The sequence below is a fragment of the Elephantulus edwardii genome, unplaced genomic scaffold (assembly GCF_000299155.1).
Source record: "Elephantulus edwardii isolate Elephantulus edwardi_28Jun2011 unplaced genomic scaffold, EleEdw1.0 scaffold00489, whole genome shotgun sequence".
NCBI classification, from domain to species: domain Eukaryota; kingdom Metazoa; phylum Chordata; class Mammalia; order Macroscelidea; family Macroscelididae; genus Elephantulus; species Elephantulus edwardii.
Window position 1 is genome coordinate 16684 of NW_006400239.1, and position 14258 is coordinate 30941.

The 14258-nt window shown below is 39.5% G+C and overlaps 1 protein-coding gene across 1 annotated transcript in view; it reads left to right on the forward strand.

Moving 5' to 3' along the window:
• Window positions 1–508: 508 nt before the first annotated feature.
• WDR52 (WD repeat domain 52) overlaps window positions 509–14258 on the forward strand; it is a 156827-nt gene continuing 143077 nt past the window's right edge. The window contains exons 1-3 of the mRNA XM_006902990.1: window positions 509–605; window positions 9226–9375; window positions 10267–10426. Coding sequence (XP_006903052.1) covers window positions 509–605; window positions 9226–9375; window positions 10267–10426 — 407 coding nt within the window. The remainder of the gene's footprint in view (window positions 606–9225; window positions 9376–10266; window positions 10427–14258) is intronic.

Genomic DNA, 14258 nt, shown 5'->3' on the forward strand with positions numbered 1-14258 from the left:
CATGTAATGTTAGTGATAATGTTTAATAATGTCCACATTCTGTTGCATACCTTTTCTGAGGGGAATGGGAGCAAATATAGATCTCTTCTAGTCAGTTGGCCACGTAGCTGTCTTCCAAATAGCAAGGCTACTACTTAATTTTAGTAGTCAGATAATTTGGAGCAGGTTCAGATATAGGTGGTATTTTACTGTTGTTGCTGGACACTGTTGAATCAGCTTATTCAGAGCAACCCTATGATAACAGATCAAACCTTGCTCGATCCTGCGTACGTAGTCCCCCAGGGGGAAGGAAATCCTGGGGCTTCCAGCAGATTCAGGAAATCAGTTTTCTATTTCAGGGATGGTGGCAGAAGCATCCTCCTCATGGTGAAATAATCTCAGGTCCTGTGCAAATTTGGGGTTATCAACAGTGCTTAATTGTCGGGGAATTTGCTAAGGGGAGATAGCCGTTTAGTATGTATGTTTTATACCATTATCTCTTTGTCTCTGTTTTGCCCTTTTAAAGAAGATGAAGGAACCAGAGGATCCAGATCCATATGATGATAAGTCAGATGTATCAAAATATGAAAGACTATCTCAGAGGTCTTCTAGATCTGGATCAAGAAGTAAGTAAACATGGCAATAGACACTTGTGTTTATTACTATTAAATGTCAGTAAAATACATTTTAAAGAGTGACTATCTAAACTTAAAGAACATAGTTGGGTTACTTGTTTAATTTCTCACCTAGTTCTAATTTCCTTAACAGCAGAATCAATATTTTCATTTTATATGTCTCCTGAGATGCAGACATTACTATCGTTTTTATATTTGTAGTAACCCATTTGTATCTCATCTTCACGTCTCATGTGAGGTTTATCATATCTTAAATGAATATTTGTTATACAGTGTTATTGGTGTTAGATGCTATTGAGTCTACTGCTGTTGTTGTTGTTAGGTGCCATCGAGTCACATATGACTCGTAGAAACCCTATGAACAAAAGATCTGAACCCTGTCCTGTCCTGTGCCATCCTCACACTTCCTGATACACAAGAGCCCATTGCAGCAGTTACCTTGTCAATCCACCTGGTTGAGGTCTTCCTTTCCTTCACTGACCCTCCACCCCTCACAGCACCATGTTCTTCTCCAAGGGATTGTTGTGGTTGTTGTTGATTGCTGTTGAGTCAAGAATGACTCAGAACGACCCTATAAACAAAAGGTCTGAAGCCTTTCTATAACTATCATCTTTTATCAAAGTTCATAGAGTTTCCAGAGGCATGTTGTTTAGGAAGTGGATGCCATGTTTTTTTCTCTTGGTTATCCATGGGGTATTCAGTGCTCTTCTTCAACACTACAGCTCAAAGGTGTCTGTTCTTTTTCTGTCATCCTTATTCATTGTGCAGCTCTCAGGTGCATAGCAAGTAATCAGAAAGACTATAGCCTGAATCAGATGCACCTTAGTCCTTTAACGGACATCACTGCTCCTAAATAATTTGGAGAGGTCCCTAACTGTAGATATTTTCAGAGCAGTTCATCTCCTTATTTCCTGAATGCTGGTACCCATGGTGTTAATTGTGGATACAAGCAAGATAAAGCTGTTGACAGTTTCAATCCATTCATCATGACCCTGCCTGTCAGTCCAGTGGTAAGAATCTTTGTTATTTTGACAAGTGTTTCAAGTCCTCCTCACATTCAGCAAGCAAGGTTGTATCATCTGCATAACACAGGTTATTGATGTTCCTTCCTAATCCTGACACCACACTCCTCTTCATAGAGTCCCACTTCTTGGATAATTTGCTCAGCATAAAGATTGAATAGGTAAGGAGAGAGAATACAACCCTGACACACTCCCTTCTCAATTTTAAACCATGCTCTGTTCACGCAACAGCCCCCTGGTCCAGGTCCAGGTTCCACATGAGCACAATTAAGTGCTCATTCCCATTCTTCTCAATGTCAGCCATAACTTGTTATGATCCACACAGTCAAATGCCTTTGCATAGTCAATAAAGCACAAATAGACATTCTCCTGGTATTCCTTACTTTCAGCCAGGATCCATCTGTCATCTGCAATGATATTTCTGGTGCCATGTCTCTTCTAAATCCTGCTTGAACTTCTGGCAGTTCCCTATCTATACACTGTTCCAGCCGTTTTTGATTCTCCAGCTTGGAGTAGTTGGGTTCTGGATCAAGTCTGTTACTACTCATATTAAGCCTGTGAGCAACAGATCTGAACCTTGTCCTATGCTGCCCTATCTTTCTGGTATTCTCTCAGCCAACGTTCATGTAACATGAGCAGTGATAGATTCCTTGTGCCACAACCTCTCCTGAATCCAGCTTAAATTTCTGGCTGTTTCTTGTTGATGTTCTGATCTAGCAGTTTAAAAATAATCCTTAGGAAAATTTTACTTGCAAGTGATATTGCTTATATTGTTTGATAATGTTCACAATCTTTAGAATAACTTTTTTTTAAATTGGAGCAAATATAGATCTCTCCCAGTCAGTTTTAATCGTGCAACTGTCTTTTGAATTTGTGGGCATAGAGTGGTGAGCACATCCAGGGTACCATCTGTTTCCTGAAATACTTCAGTTGGTATTCCGTCAATTCCTGCTGCCTTGTTTTTCGCAATGCCTTCAGTGCAGCTTGGATTTCTTACTATTTGTTCTTGATTATATGCTATTTCCTGAAATGGTTCCATGTCACCCAATTCTTTTAGGAACAATGACTCTGCATTCCTTGCATCTTCTTTTTCTGATTCCTGTATCATTCAATATGTTCCCATAGAATCCTTCAGTATCACAATCCTGAAAGATTCAGTATTACAACTTAAAGCTTGATTTTTCCTTCAGTTAGGTCTTTCAACTTGAGAAATACCTAATGTATTCTTCCCTTTTGGTCTTTAAGTCCAACTCTTCGCATATTTCATTATAATATTTTGCTTTATCTTCTTGAGCTGCTATTCTCTTCAGATTTCTTATTTCAGGATTCTTTTTCCCTTGTTTTTGCTTCATTTCATACTAGTGCAAGCATTAGAGTCTCATCTGACATTCATTTTGTTCTTTTTTTCTCTCCTTGTCTTTTTATTGACTTTTTTATTTTTATTTTTTTGATGATGGAAAGGTCTGAATTTACTTTGATCCTTGATTTTCTCACTCATTCCTGTAATCATTGTAGGTAGTTTGGGAATTAAAATGGAACTTTTTTTTGTGGCAGGATTTCAAATAGAAGGGAAAAGTAAGGAATTTTACAATTAGAATTTTTGAAGGGTAGCTGGCATCAGGGTATTGAGTGTCTTGCTGAAATTTTGACTCTTCAGGATCTAATCTTAAATATAAGCTTCAGAAAATTCGTCTTGACCAGAGGAGAAGAGGTCCTGGGAATATCCATTTAGTAACACAATTGACATAAAAACCTTACCACCTGAGAGATGTTTCATAAATCAGTATTTCTCTAGAATATATTTTCCATTAGGCATTTCTCTTCTCCTGCGTGGACTCTTGCAGCAGGGATTTCCACTCACATTTTTCAATCTAGTCCTTGTTCCATGCTGTTACTAGATTTAGCTTTCCAAAAAAGACACATGCACATCATTTTACTACTCACCTACTTTTGTTTGTTCCTTCCTTGTTTTTTCTTTTTTACATAAAGGCAAAGTTGGTGAAACTTGATCTTGTACATTTTGTGCATGTTGTCAAGAAGATAAGTCCTTGGAAAAAGACTTCATCATGGGAAAGGTAGAGGGTCAGAGAAAGAGAAGAAGACCCTCAACAAGATGGGCTGACAAAGTGACATTAACAGTGGGCTCAAGCATGTCAGAGATGATAAGATTGGTGCACGGTAGGACAAGGTTCAGATCTGTTGTTCATAGGATCACCATGAGTTGTATTTGACTCAACAGCACTTAAAAAGAATAACAACATGAATACTTCCTACATTTCAGCATCGTATATGTTGAGGTTTTCACACATTGGATACCATTCCACAGCTACTATTCTCAACTTTCCATGGATGAATTTGATGATAATGAATGATAATGTTAGGTGCCATTGAGTCCACTACCACTCATAGTGACCTTAATAATGAGACTGGATGACTAGTTCTCAGGGAACTCTGGTGTCTTTGTGGTAAGTAATTGTGCTGTCAACTGAAAGACACATCGTTCAAATCCACTAGCTGTTCTGTTTGAGAAAGAAGGGCCATTTTCTCTCAGGTGATTTACTGCCTTTGAAAACCCACTGGAGAGTCAACTATGGTGTCAGTTCTGACTCGACGGTACATAACCACAGCAACAAGACTAGTTCTCTATCCTGTTCCATCATATACTTGATAACTCTTTCTCAATGTGTGTATTTGTTTCTTACTTTCAGTGTTGATTTCAGGTTATTTCCAAGAATAAACAGACAAATGCCTATTTATTCTTCAAACCATAAGCCTTCTTCCGGTAACTTTTCTAATTCTAAAAATCCCAGTAGCTACCGGCTGCTTAGCTCTGGTACCTTACCACCTTCAGTTCTGTAGATACTTCTTCACCGTATTAGTATTTTTCATATTAATTTTTTATCCTATCTCCTTTTTCTCTCAGTTTTGCAAACTTTCTAACAGGCTCACAATAGCCATTCTTTTTTGTTATCTAGTCTTGATCTTCATTCATTCCTCATTCTTTTTTCAGGGACTTCTGCAGCCTAGACCTTTGCACCAACAGCCCTAAGATCTCATTTCAGCTGCTGGAATTCTTTCCCAGAGGAAGATCAGTGGAGATATTCTAATCTCCAAATGTGGAAAGTTTTTGATTGCCACAGTTTAAGAAAGAGCTAGAGTCTCTCTTAAAAGATATTATTGAAAAATAGTTTCCAATGGAGGCAAGTGTCCCCAACCACAGCAGAGATTGAAAATGAGGATCCAGCCGTGTTTTCTTCTGTTGAATGAGGAGTTACAGTAAATTAGAGCTGACCTGATGGCACCGAGCAGCATTTTCCCAGATCTGTTCTTAAGGAAAATCAAGTTTCAAGTTTAGGCTGTTTAAATATCTGTCGTTATTGTCTTTCTATCCAAACACATGAATCCTGCAGAACTCTTCCTTATCATTTGGCGAATTGGCTTGACTACTCTTTCCTGCCTCATTCATATTAGTCTTGGCCTTGTTTCTAATCATTTTGCCTCATTTAAGATCGTACATGTCTTTGACTCTGCTCTGCCTTGGTATAATTAAAATTTCTTCCTTCCTGCCAATCAGCAAATGAATGGATAGAGAAGCTCTGGTATATTCACACAATGGAATGCTGTGCTGCTTTGAAAAACAAAAACTCGTGGAATATTACTCAAAATGGGCGACCCTGCAGGATTTCATGCTGAGTGAAATATCTTAGTCACAAAAGGACAACACTGCATAGTTCCACTGCTATAAAATGGGATTGATATTGGGGTTGGAGGGAGACTGAGAAAGATGGGATAAATTATGTATACTACATTGAAACAGATGAGGGAGAGAACTGTTTAAAAGGGATATATGATTAGGTATTGTCATGACAAGGAGTCCAGGTGGACTTGAGAGGAGGGGTTGTTTAACAATGAAAGAATTTTCCTTTTGCTTTTCAAAGAGAAGAGTGAAATGGGGGCAGAGGAGCGGGCAGGGAGAAAAGTACAACAATGAATGAGTGGAAATCCAAAATCTCTGTAAACTTTCATTAAAATTATTAATAATAAAAAATTCTTCCTTCCTTCCTTTCTGAAAGTCCCTTCATTCTTGTCTTTCATCTGTTTAGCATTGTATATTTTAACAATACCTGTGTTTGAACTTGATCTGAATGTTGGCTTATATCTAGGGCAATTCTCATTCCAATTTTCTTTCTTTCATAGCTTATTGTAAAGCCACCATTCTAACTTATGCTTGGGGTATATATTTGGAGAGAAATAATCATACTCTGAAAAAGATATTCTTAATTGTTACTTTGGTGATCCTCTATAAGTGTTGGCAGAATTGAACTGAGTAGACATAATGATAACAGAATACTAGGTTCTTTTTTGCTTTTACTGTCTTGTAAATCTGAGATGATTAGATGTTGTCATTCATAGGTGCCATGAAGTCAAGTACTACCCATAGTGACCCTATGAACAACAGATCGGAATCCTGTTCTATGCTGCATCATCCTCACACTTCCTGGCACACTCTAGCCCATTGCCATAATCACTGTGTCAATCCACATGGTTGGGGTATTCCTCTCCTTCACTGACCCTCTGTCTTTCCAAGCATGATGTCCTTCTTCAAGGAATAGCCTCTCCTAGAAACATTGCTGAAATATGTGAGATGAAGCCTTATCATCTCTGCCTCCAAGGAGCAATCTGGCTGCACTTTCTCTAAGACATATTTGGTTTTTCTGCAGTCTGTGAGATGGTCAGTACCCTTCTCCAATGCTCAAAGCCATCGGTTCTTTTTCTGTCATTCTTATTCATTGTACAGCACTCAGATGCATGGCAAATGATCAGAAAGACCATGGAATCAGAAACACCTCATTCCTCAAACTGACATCATTGCTCCTCAATAATTTGGAGAGATCCCTGAGTGCAGACTTTCTCAGTGCAGTACATCTTCTGATATCCTGACAGCTGGTACCAAGGAATTGTGGATCCAACTAAGATGAAGTTATTGACAAGTTCACTCTTTTCTCCATCTATCATGATGTTGCCTATTGGTCCAGTGGTAAAAATCTTCTTTTTTCCTGACATTGGGATGCAATCCATATTGAAGGCTGTATTTTTCGTTTTATCTTTTGCAGCAAGTGCTTCAAGTCTTCCTCACTTTCAGCAGGCAAAGCTGTGTCATATGCATAACATAGGCTATGGATGAATCTTGTCCTGATCTTGATACCACATTCTTCTTCATAGAGTCCAAGTGCTCTAATAATGTGCTCAGCAAACAGATTGAATAGGTATAAAGACAGAATACAATCCTGATATACTCCCTATTTAATTTTAAACCATGTAGTGTTCCCTTTCTCTGTTCACACAACAGTCTCTTGTTCTAGGTATAGGTTTTGCATGAGCACGGTTAATAAGTGTCTGAGATTCCCATTCTTCTCAATATTAGCCATCACTTATTATTATCCATATGATCCAGTTAAATGCCTTTGCATACTCAAGAAAGCATAAATAGACATTCTTCGGGTATTCTCTACTTTTAGCAGGATCCATCCGATATCAGTAGTGATATTCTTGGTGCCACAGCCTCTTCTAAATCCTGCTTGAACGTCTCTCCATTCCCTGTCTACGTACTGTTCTAGCTGTTTTTGAATGACGTTCAGCAATATTTTGCTTGCATGTGGTATTAATGGTAATAATTGATAGTTTCCACATTCAGTTGGATCACCTTTCTTGGGAATGGGAACAAATAAGGACCTCTTCCAGTCCATTGTCCAGACAGCTGTCCTCCACATTTCCTGGCATAGACTTGTGAGCACATTCAGTGTGATATGATTACATCAGACAGAAGAGAAAGTGAAAATGAGATTAACTCACAGAATACATCCCCCTGCCCCCATCAAGACTGACCAAATACCAATACTTCTTCTAGGCATTTTTAAGTATTATTAACAATTACTACATTTAGAGCACATTTGAAGCATTAGCTGCTTTGGAAGTAATAAACTGTTGTGTTAGACATTTAGACGTTGTTGTTATGTGCCATCGAGTTGTTTGTGACACACAGCGATCCTATGTACAACAGCCCTAAACTCTGCTCTATCTTGTGCCAGTCGCACTGCTTCTGACACACCAATCCCGATTACCCCAGTCACTGAATCAGTCCACCTCCTAGAGGGTCTTGCCCTCCTGTGCTGTCCCTCCACCCTCCCAAGCATGATGTCCCTCTCCAAGGACCTGTCCCTCCTTACAACATGTCCAAAGTATGTCAGATGAAGCCCCAGAATCCTTGCCTCCAAGGAGTAGCCTGGTTTAACCCTCTCCAGGATGAATCTGTTTGTTTTCTTGGCAGTTGATGTTATATATTTAATACTGTTCTCCAGCACCACAACTCAAAGGCATCAATTCTCTTTCTGTCCTCCCTACTCCAACTCTCTGATGCGTAACAATTGATTGCAAAGACCCTGGCCTGTATCAGATGCACCTTAGTCTCCAGAGAGACACCGTTGCTCTTGAGTACTTTAGAGAGGTCCCTAACAGCAGACTTTCCCATCGCAATACGTTTTTGATTTCTGGCTTCTGGTGCCAAGAGTGTTGACCGTGGAGCTGAGCAAACTGAAGCTGTGAACAATCTCAATCTCTTCACCATCCATCCTGATGCTACGAATTGGTCCAGTGGTGAGAATCTTTGTCTTCTTGACATTGAGCCTCAGTTCATACTGAAGGCTGCAGTCCTTGACACTCTGCAGCAAGTGCATCAGGTCTTCCTCAGTTTCAACAAGCAGGGTTGTGTCATCTGCATAACGCAGATTGTTAATAGATCTTCCACCAATCCTGATGCCACACTTCTCCCCATAGAGCCCAGTCTCTCAGATAATCTGCTCTGCATACAGGTTGAAAAGGTATGGAGATAGGACACATCCCCAGTGTACACCTTTCCCAGTTTTGAACTATGCAGTGTTTCCTTACTCTGTTCTGACGACTGCCTCTTGGTCCAAGTTTAGGTTTCGCATTAGCACGATTAAATGTTCTGGGATTCCCATTCTTCTCAGAGTCAGCCAGAGTTTGTTATGATCCACACAGTCAAACGCCTTTGCATAATCAATGAAACACAGATATACATTCTTCTGGTATTCCCTGCTTTCAGCTAAGCTCCATCTAATATCAGCTACAATATCCCTAGTACCACGACCCCTTCTAAACCCAGCCTCGACTTCTGGCAGTTCTCTGCTGATGTGCTGTTCCAGTCATTTTTGTATAATCTTCAGTAGAATCTTGCTTGCATGTGAAATCAATGATATTGTTCTATAGTTTCCACACTCTGTTGGGTCACCCTTCTTTGGAATGGGAACAAATATAGTCAGTTGGCCAAATGGTTGTTCTCCAGATTTCTTGGCACAACTTGGTGAGCACATCCAGGTCAGCATCTCTTAGCTGAAATACGTCAATTGGTATACCGTCTATTCCTGGGGCCTTATTTTTTGCTATTTCCTTTAAAGCAGCTTGAACTTCTTCCTTCATGGCCATAGGCTCTTGCTCAAATGTTCTTTCATTAAATTCTTCTGTATCTGCCAATTCCTTTACTAAATCAAAATTATTTTTAATAACTGCAGGGGGAGAAAGTTTTACATTGCCAGATGATATCACAGATGATATGTTGACTGAAGGAGAAGAATTAGGTTTAGAGGACGAAGACTTACTTGAAGAACAACTGGAAGAAAGTTCCACCTCCTTTCATGATGATAATTTTGAAAGCACTGAAGGTATTTCTGGTTTTCCTTTTTTTAATAAATTTTTTTATTTCAATTGTGATTTTAACAGAAATTGACAAAAAAAATTAGATTTTCATTCACACACTGTTGCACATTTTTACCCCCTTTCTCTCCCTATACACTCCCCTAGTTCACTTTTTAAAAAAAATATTTTTATTAGTTTGCTTACAAAGTTTGGTAAACATTGCATTTCACACTATTCTTCATTAACACTGTGTTTCATACAATCATTGTCATGCATCAGGTTTCATAAAATTAATCACCATTGGACCCTGCCCATCATTACCTTGCCTTTTCACCTGGATCCTTCCCCTTTCTTTGCACCCCCTGCCTCCACCCACCAAACTGTGAAACCAGGGTTATTGTTGGTTTTCTATTTGTAATTGTCGCTGTTTTAAAGATGAATTGCCAAGTTCTTCCTGTGAGAAATTACACGTTCACTCAAAGACATAGTTGAAGGATGTAGAGCTGCATTAGAGATACTAAAAATAAGAACATTGCATTCTGGTGTTGTGTCTTGGGACCGCTAGAGTTACAGATCCCAAACCTGATGGTCACGTACACAAGCCTCATACTCGGTCTTCTGGGGAATGAACGGCCTAAGATTGTTCTACAGCAGTTTAATGAGAGTGACTCTCCCTTTGATTATGAGTTGTTCTTTCAGATTCTGCTGAAAACATGACTAGAGTTCCACCTTTGGCCCTGACAGACACAGGCATATTAGCTCTTCTTTTCATGCTTATTGGTGGGTGGAATTACATGTCTAGGCTATTAATGTTCCCACTGATAGAGTATTTCATGCTGCATACTTCTGTCTTTGGGAAATACAACTTCAGGTCTCATCAGAGGCTCTTCTTAGTTAACCTGTTTTCACTTTTTCAGAATCTTTGTATGAAGAAGTTGCAACCTCAGCTGCAAAAGAGACAGAGGACGAAGTTAAGAGGAAATTATCAGATCAGTTCTACTACAATTATGATGAGCTTGCTTCGAAGCCTTATGTGACTCCAAATTCAAGCATACCACTGAATCTCCTCAGTCTTGTGTATCCATTTCAGTTCCATATGTACAGTTTGGTGATTTTGGCTCCTTAGGTCGGAAGTTGGCAAACTACAGCCTATGGACAAAATATGGCCCTCTACTTGAATTTGTCAACAAAGTTTAATTGGGACACAGCTGTACTAATTTATTTACATTGTGTCTGTGGCTACGATGACAGAGGAGCAGAGTTAAGGAGTCACAGTAGAGCTCATCAGGCTCACAAAACTGAAAATTTTTACATTCTTTATATAGAAAAAGCTTGGCGACCCTCGTCTTACGTTTAAGAACTTTAGCCCTTATGGAACTCTAGGTAGAAATTCATTGATCTTCATTTAAATTGAACTTTTATTTCATGCCAGATAACCCCAGAAAGAAGTGATGTTTTGAGGCTTTTCTTTGCACAGATGGAGAAGGCTCAAAGCACATCATGTGAAGGTGACTAGACGTGTCCCTGATCCCCACTTATCTCCTCTGCTTGCCTGACTTGCCTATGACAATGTCTAGCAGGTTAAAAATGACCATGTCTGCTTGTGAGACACAAATGTGGCCATTGTTAGGCATACGTGGTCTCACTTTTAATTATTTATCAAATAAAATATCATTATCAAGACCCTGAGAAAGTGGAAGCTGGGGAGAGGTCTGAAGAATAAGTAAGGGATGAAAGACAAAGAGATTCAATGTTTGCCATCATCTTACAGTGTTACATTTGAAAGGTGTGTAGTTTGAAGGCGATTTCCATTAAGGATGTTAGCTGGAGCTGGGTTGTTAGTAGGCCCACCCTCCATGGGGGTAATTGTTACCTCTGTGTCTTTTAAAAGTGTGCTTATACACACGGAGAGACAAGAGAGACCTTCAGTTTTGCTTTTTACAATAAAATAAAGCATTTTGTTACTATAGGGGTCAAAGTATCTGTTAAGAATTTATTATAATCAGTAAGACTATGATATCATGAAGGAACCTCTGGTGGAGTGTAGTCTGTAAGGAGTTACACTCTGACCCAAGGTGGCACCTCTCTGGCAGTTTGAATCCATGAGAGAAAGATGGACAGTCTCTTCATGTATGGTTTACAGCATTCGCAAACCCACTGAAGGGTCAGCTAGGAACTGGTTCCTACTTAAAGGCAATGAGTAAGTAAAAATACTATGAATGTTATCTTTAGACAGTATATGCACTTGAATAACACTTAATAAAAATAGGTCTAAGTCAGTGGCTTTCTCACTGATTTTCATGGTTATAATTATTCTCTATTTCAATTGCAGATGTGACTGAAACTAGTTCATACTGGATTTTGTATCCTAGCATTTCTTTTTTCATACTTTCTCCCCCCTCCCCCTTTCTGTGTTTTTGGATCCCTTTCTGGCAGAATTTATACTGTTATGTTAAGTTTTTATAGGCTATCTTTTTCGAATGGGATAGTGGTTGTATATGAGACACTTGGAAGTATCTCTAAAATACATGTGCTCTGACATATTCCTGAACCCACTGTCATTTCTGTGCAGCAAGGGTTTGGGCATCTGTACTCTGACAAAGCTTCCTTGGTGCTTTTGAATGTCTCTCCTTCCCTCTTCGCCAACACCAATAACTCACTCCTCCAGGATATTAAAACTCAACAAACAACTCACTGACATTTTGTAGAACCAACTCATCACTTCACTGTATTTGCAGAGGCTGTAAGTAGCACAGGAGGAGATTGTCCTTATTTCTTCCATGAACCTAGCTCTGCCTGGTGGACTAGAACTGCTTTCCTTTTGGGTTATCAGTGTAACTCCTACTAGGACACCAGAGGGTCTCAGAACTATGGTGACATGCATGCCTGGATTCTAAAGAATCACATCTGACCTTGACTTGTGACTTGACACCTGAATTTCCTCTACTTAGGCTGGATGAGTGGCTGTATTCTGCAGCTTTTCCTTGAACACTTTTAATACCAGGAAAATCATAAAGGAGGCTATCCCAGTTTTGGACAGCTTAAATTATTAGACAGTCCTACAAGCTTTGAATAGAAATCTTCCTATCTCAAAACTGCTACATTGGACTTGACTGTGCTCTCTGGAGACGGAGAAATACAATTGCTTGCTCCTGTGAGACTCTCTGAGATGTAGAAGTCAGTTGTTGTACATCCTCTAAGTGCTTTCTTTCTCCAGGGTCAATAATAAACACCCTTTGTTATTTCTGCTGATCTTTTATGTCATGATTTTCCAGCCTTCTCTGTCAGTTCACTTGTCTTAGGGCAGTCTCCACTTTGTCGGAGATAAGTTCCCGGAACTGAACAGACTTGCAAGTGCAGCCAGACAAGTGGTCTCTTAAAAATTTGTAGTCATTCCATATGGTTTCAGTGTCTTTTTTCAAAACCTCTAGGTCTTGTTTATTTTTGAAGTAGACTTTTGGACACCCTTTGGCTAGCACCTTTTAAAATAGAAGAATAATGGTCTTTCATTATTTATAATATACAATCTTCTTTATTTTTGGGGAGCTCTGGTGGCTTAGTGATAAGGAGTTGTGCCATCAGTCCAAAGTCAGGTGGTTCAAATCCACCAGCTGCTCCTCAGGAGAAAGATGAGCAGGCTTCTCCCGTGCAATAATATAGCCTCGGAAAACTTGCTGAAAGGTCAGATACAAGTTGGTTCTGACTCAACAGCACATAACAACTGTTCACTTTTTAAATTTGCCACTTCTGAATAAACCTAGTTTACAAAAAAAGAATGCCATTTATGAAATAGCATTTAAAACAGAGCACAACCTGTAAAAAAACCCATTAAAGAGAGCACAACCTATAAAAACCATTAAACAGAGCTTAACAGAGTATTTAAACACATCTTTAAAATGGAGGCCAGGGATGAAGAAATGAATATTGAAGGCCCTGGGCTCCCTGACAGGAAATTAAAAGCAAGGCAGAGTGTGTGAGGTTAAATGGAAGGGTGTTGAAGGTACACTAAAGCTGCACTTTTTTTTAAGCACACATTTTAACATTGACGGCTATCCTCTGGGGTTAAGCAGGAAGGATCAGCAGATCATTATACACTGGCTAATTAAGAAGCATTTCTTCAGCACTTAATTAGAGTGATACAGAAATTGATAGGCATAAAGAAGCTGTCTCTGTTTTAAGTAGGCGTGGTTTAGGATAGAGTTTGAGTGGTCACCATTGCACCCATTTTGTTGGAAAGAGCTTTTGACCACAGCAGCAATATGTAAGAAGGAAATCTTCCACTACTCCTGAAATTAGAATAATATTAGATAAATCATACACATTCTGATTCCCAACTTCATCTTATTTTATGAACAGATGATAACCAATCAACTTCAACTGTTCATGTCTCACTATAGATAAACTCTTAGTTCAGTAAAGTTTATATTGGCCTGGAAAAAAGAGAAGGCAAAGGAGAGCAGTAGTTGGAAGAAGGAAAAACAATAATGTTAGGATCTTTAAAGATAAAGAGCTGTACATCAGTTTTTCATCTGTGCTGTTACTACATAGTCCCCTGATGTTCTCCATGAGGTCTAAATTGTTGTTGTTGGTATGTGCTGTCGAGTCGCTTGCAACTCATAGAGACACTACGTACAACAGCCCTAAACCCTGCTCTATCCTATGCCATTTGCACAGCCTGACACTCCCATCCTGGTTACTCCAGTCACTGAATCAACCCACCTCATGGAGGGTCTTCCCCTTCTGCACTGTCCCTCCACCCTACCAAGCATGATGTCCCTCTCCAAGGACCCGTCCCTCCTGGCAACATGTCCAAAGTATGTCAGACGAAGCCCCAGACTCCTTGCCTCCAAGTAGTAGCCTGGTTTAACCCTCTCCAGGATGAATCTGTTTGTTTTCTTGGCAGTCCATG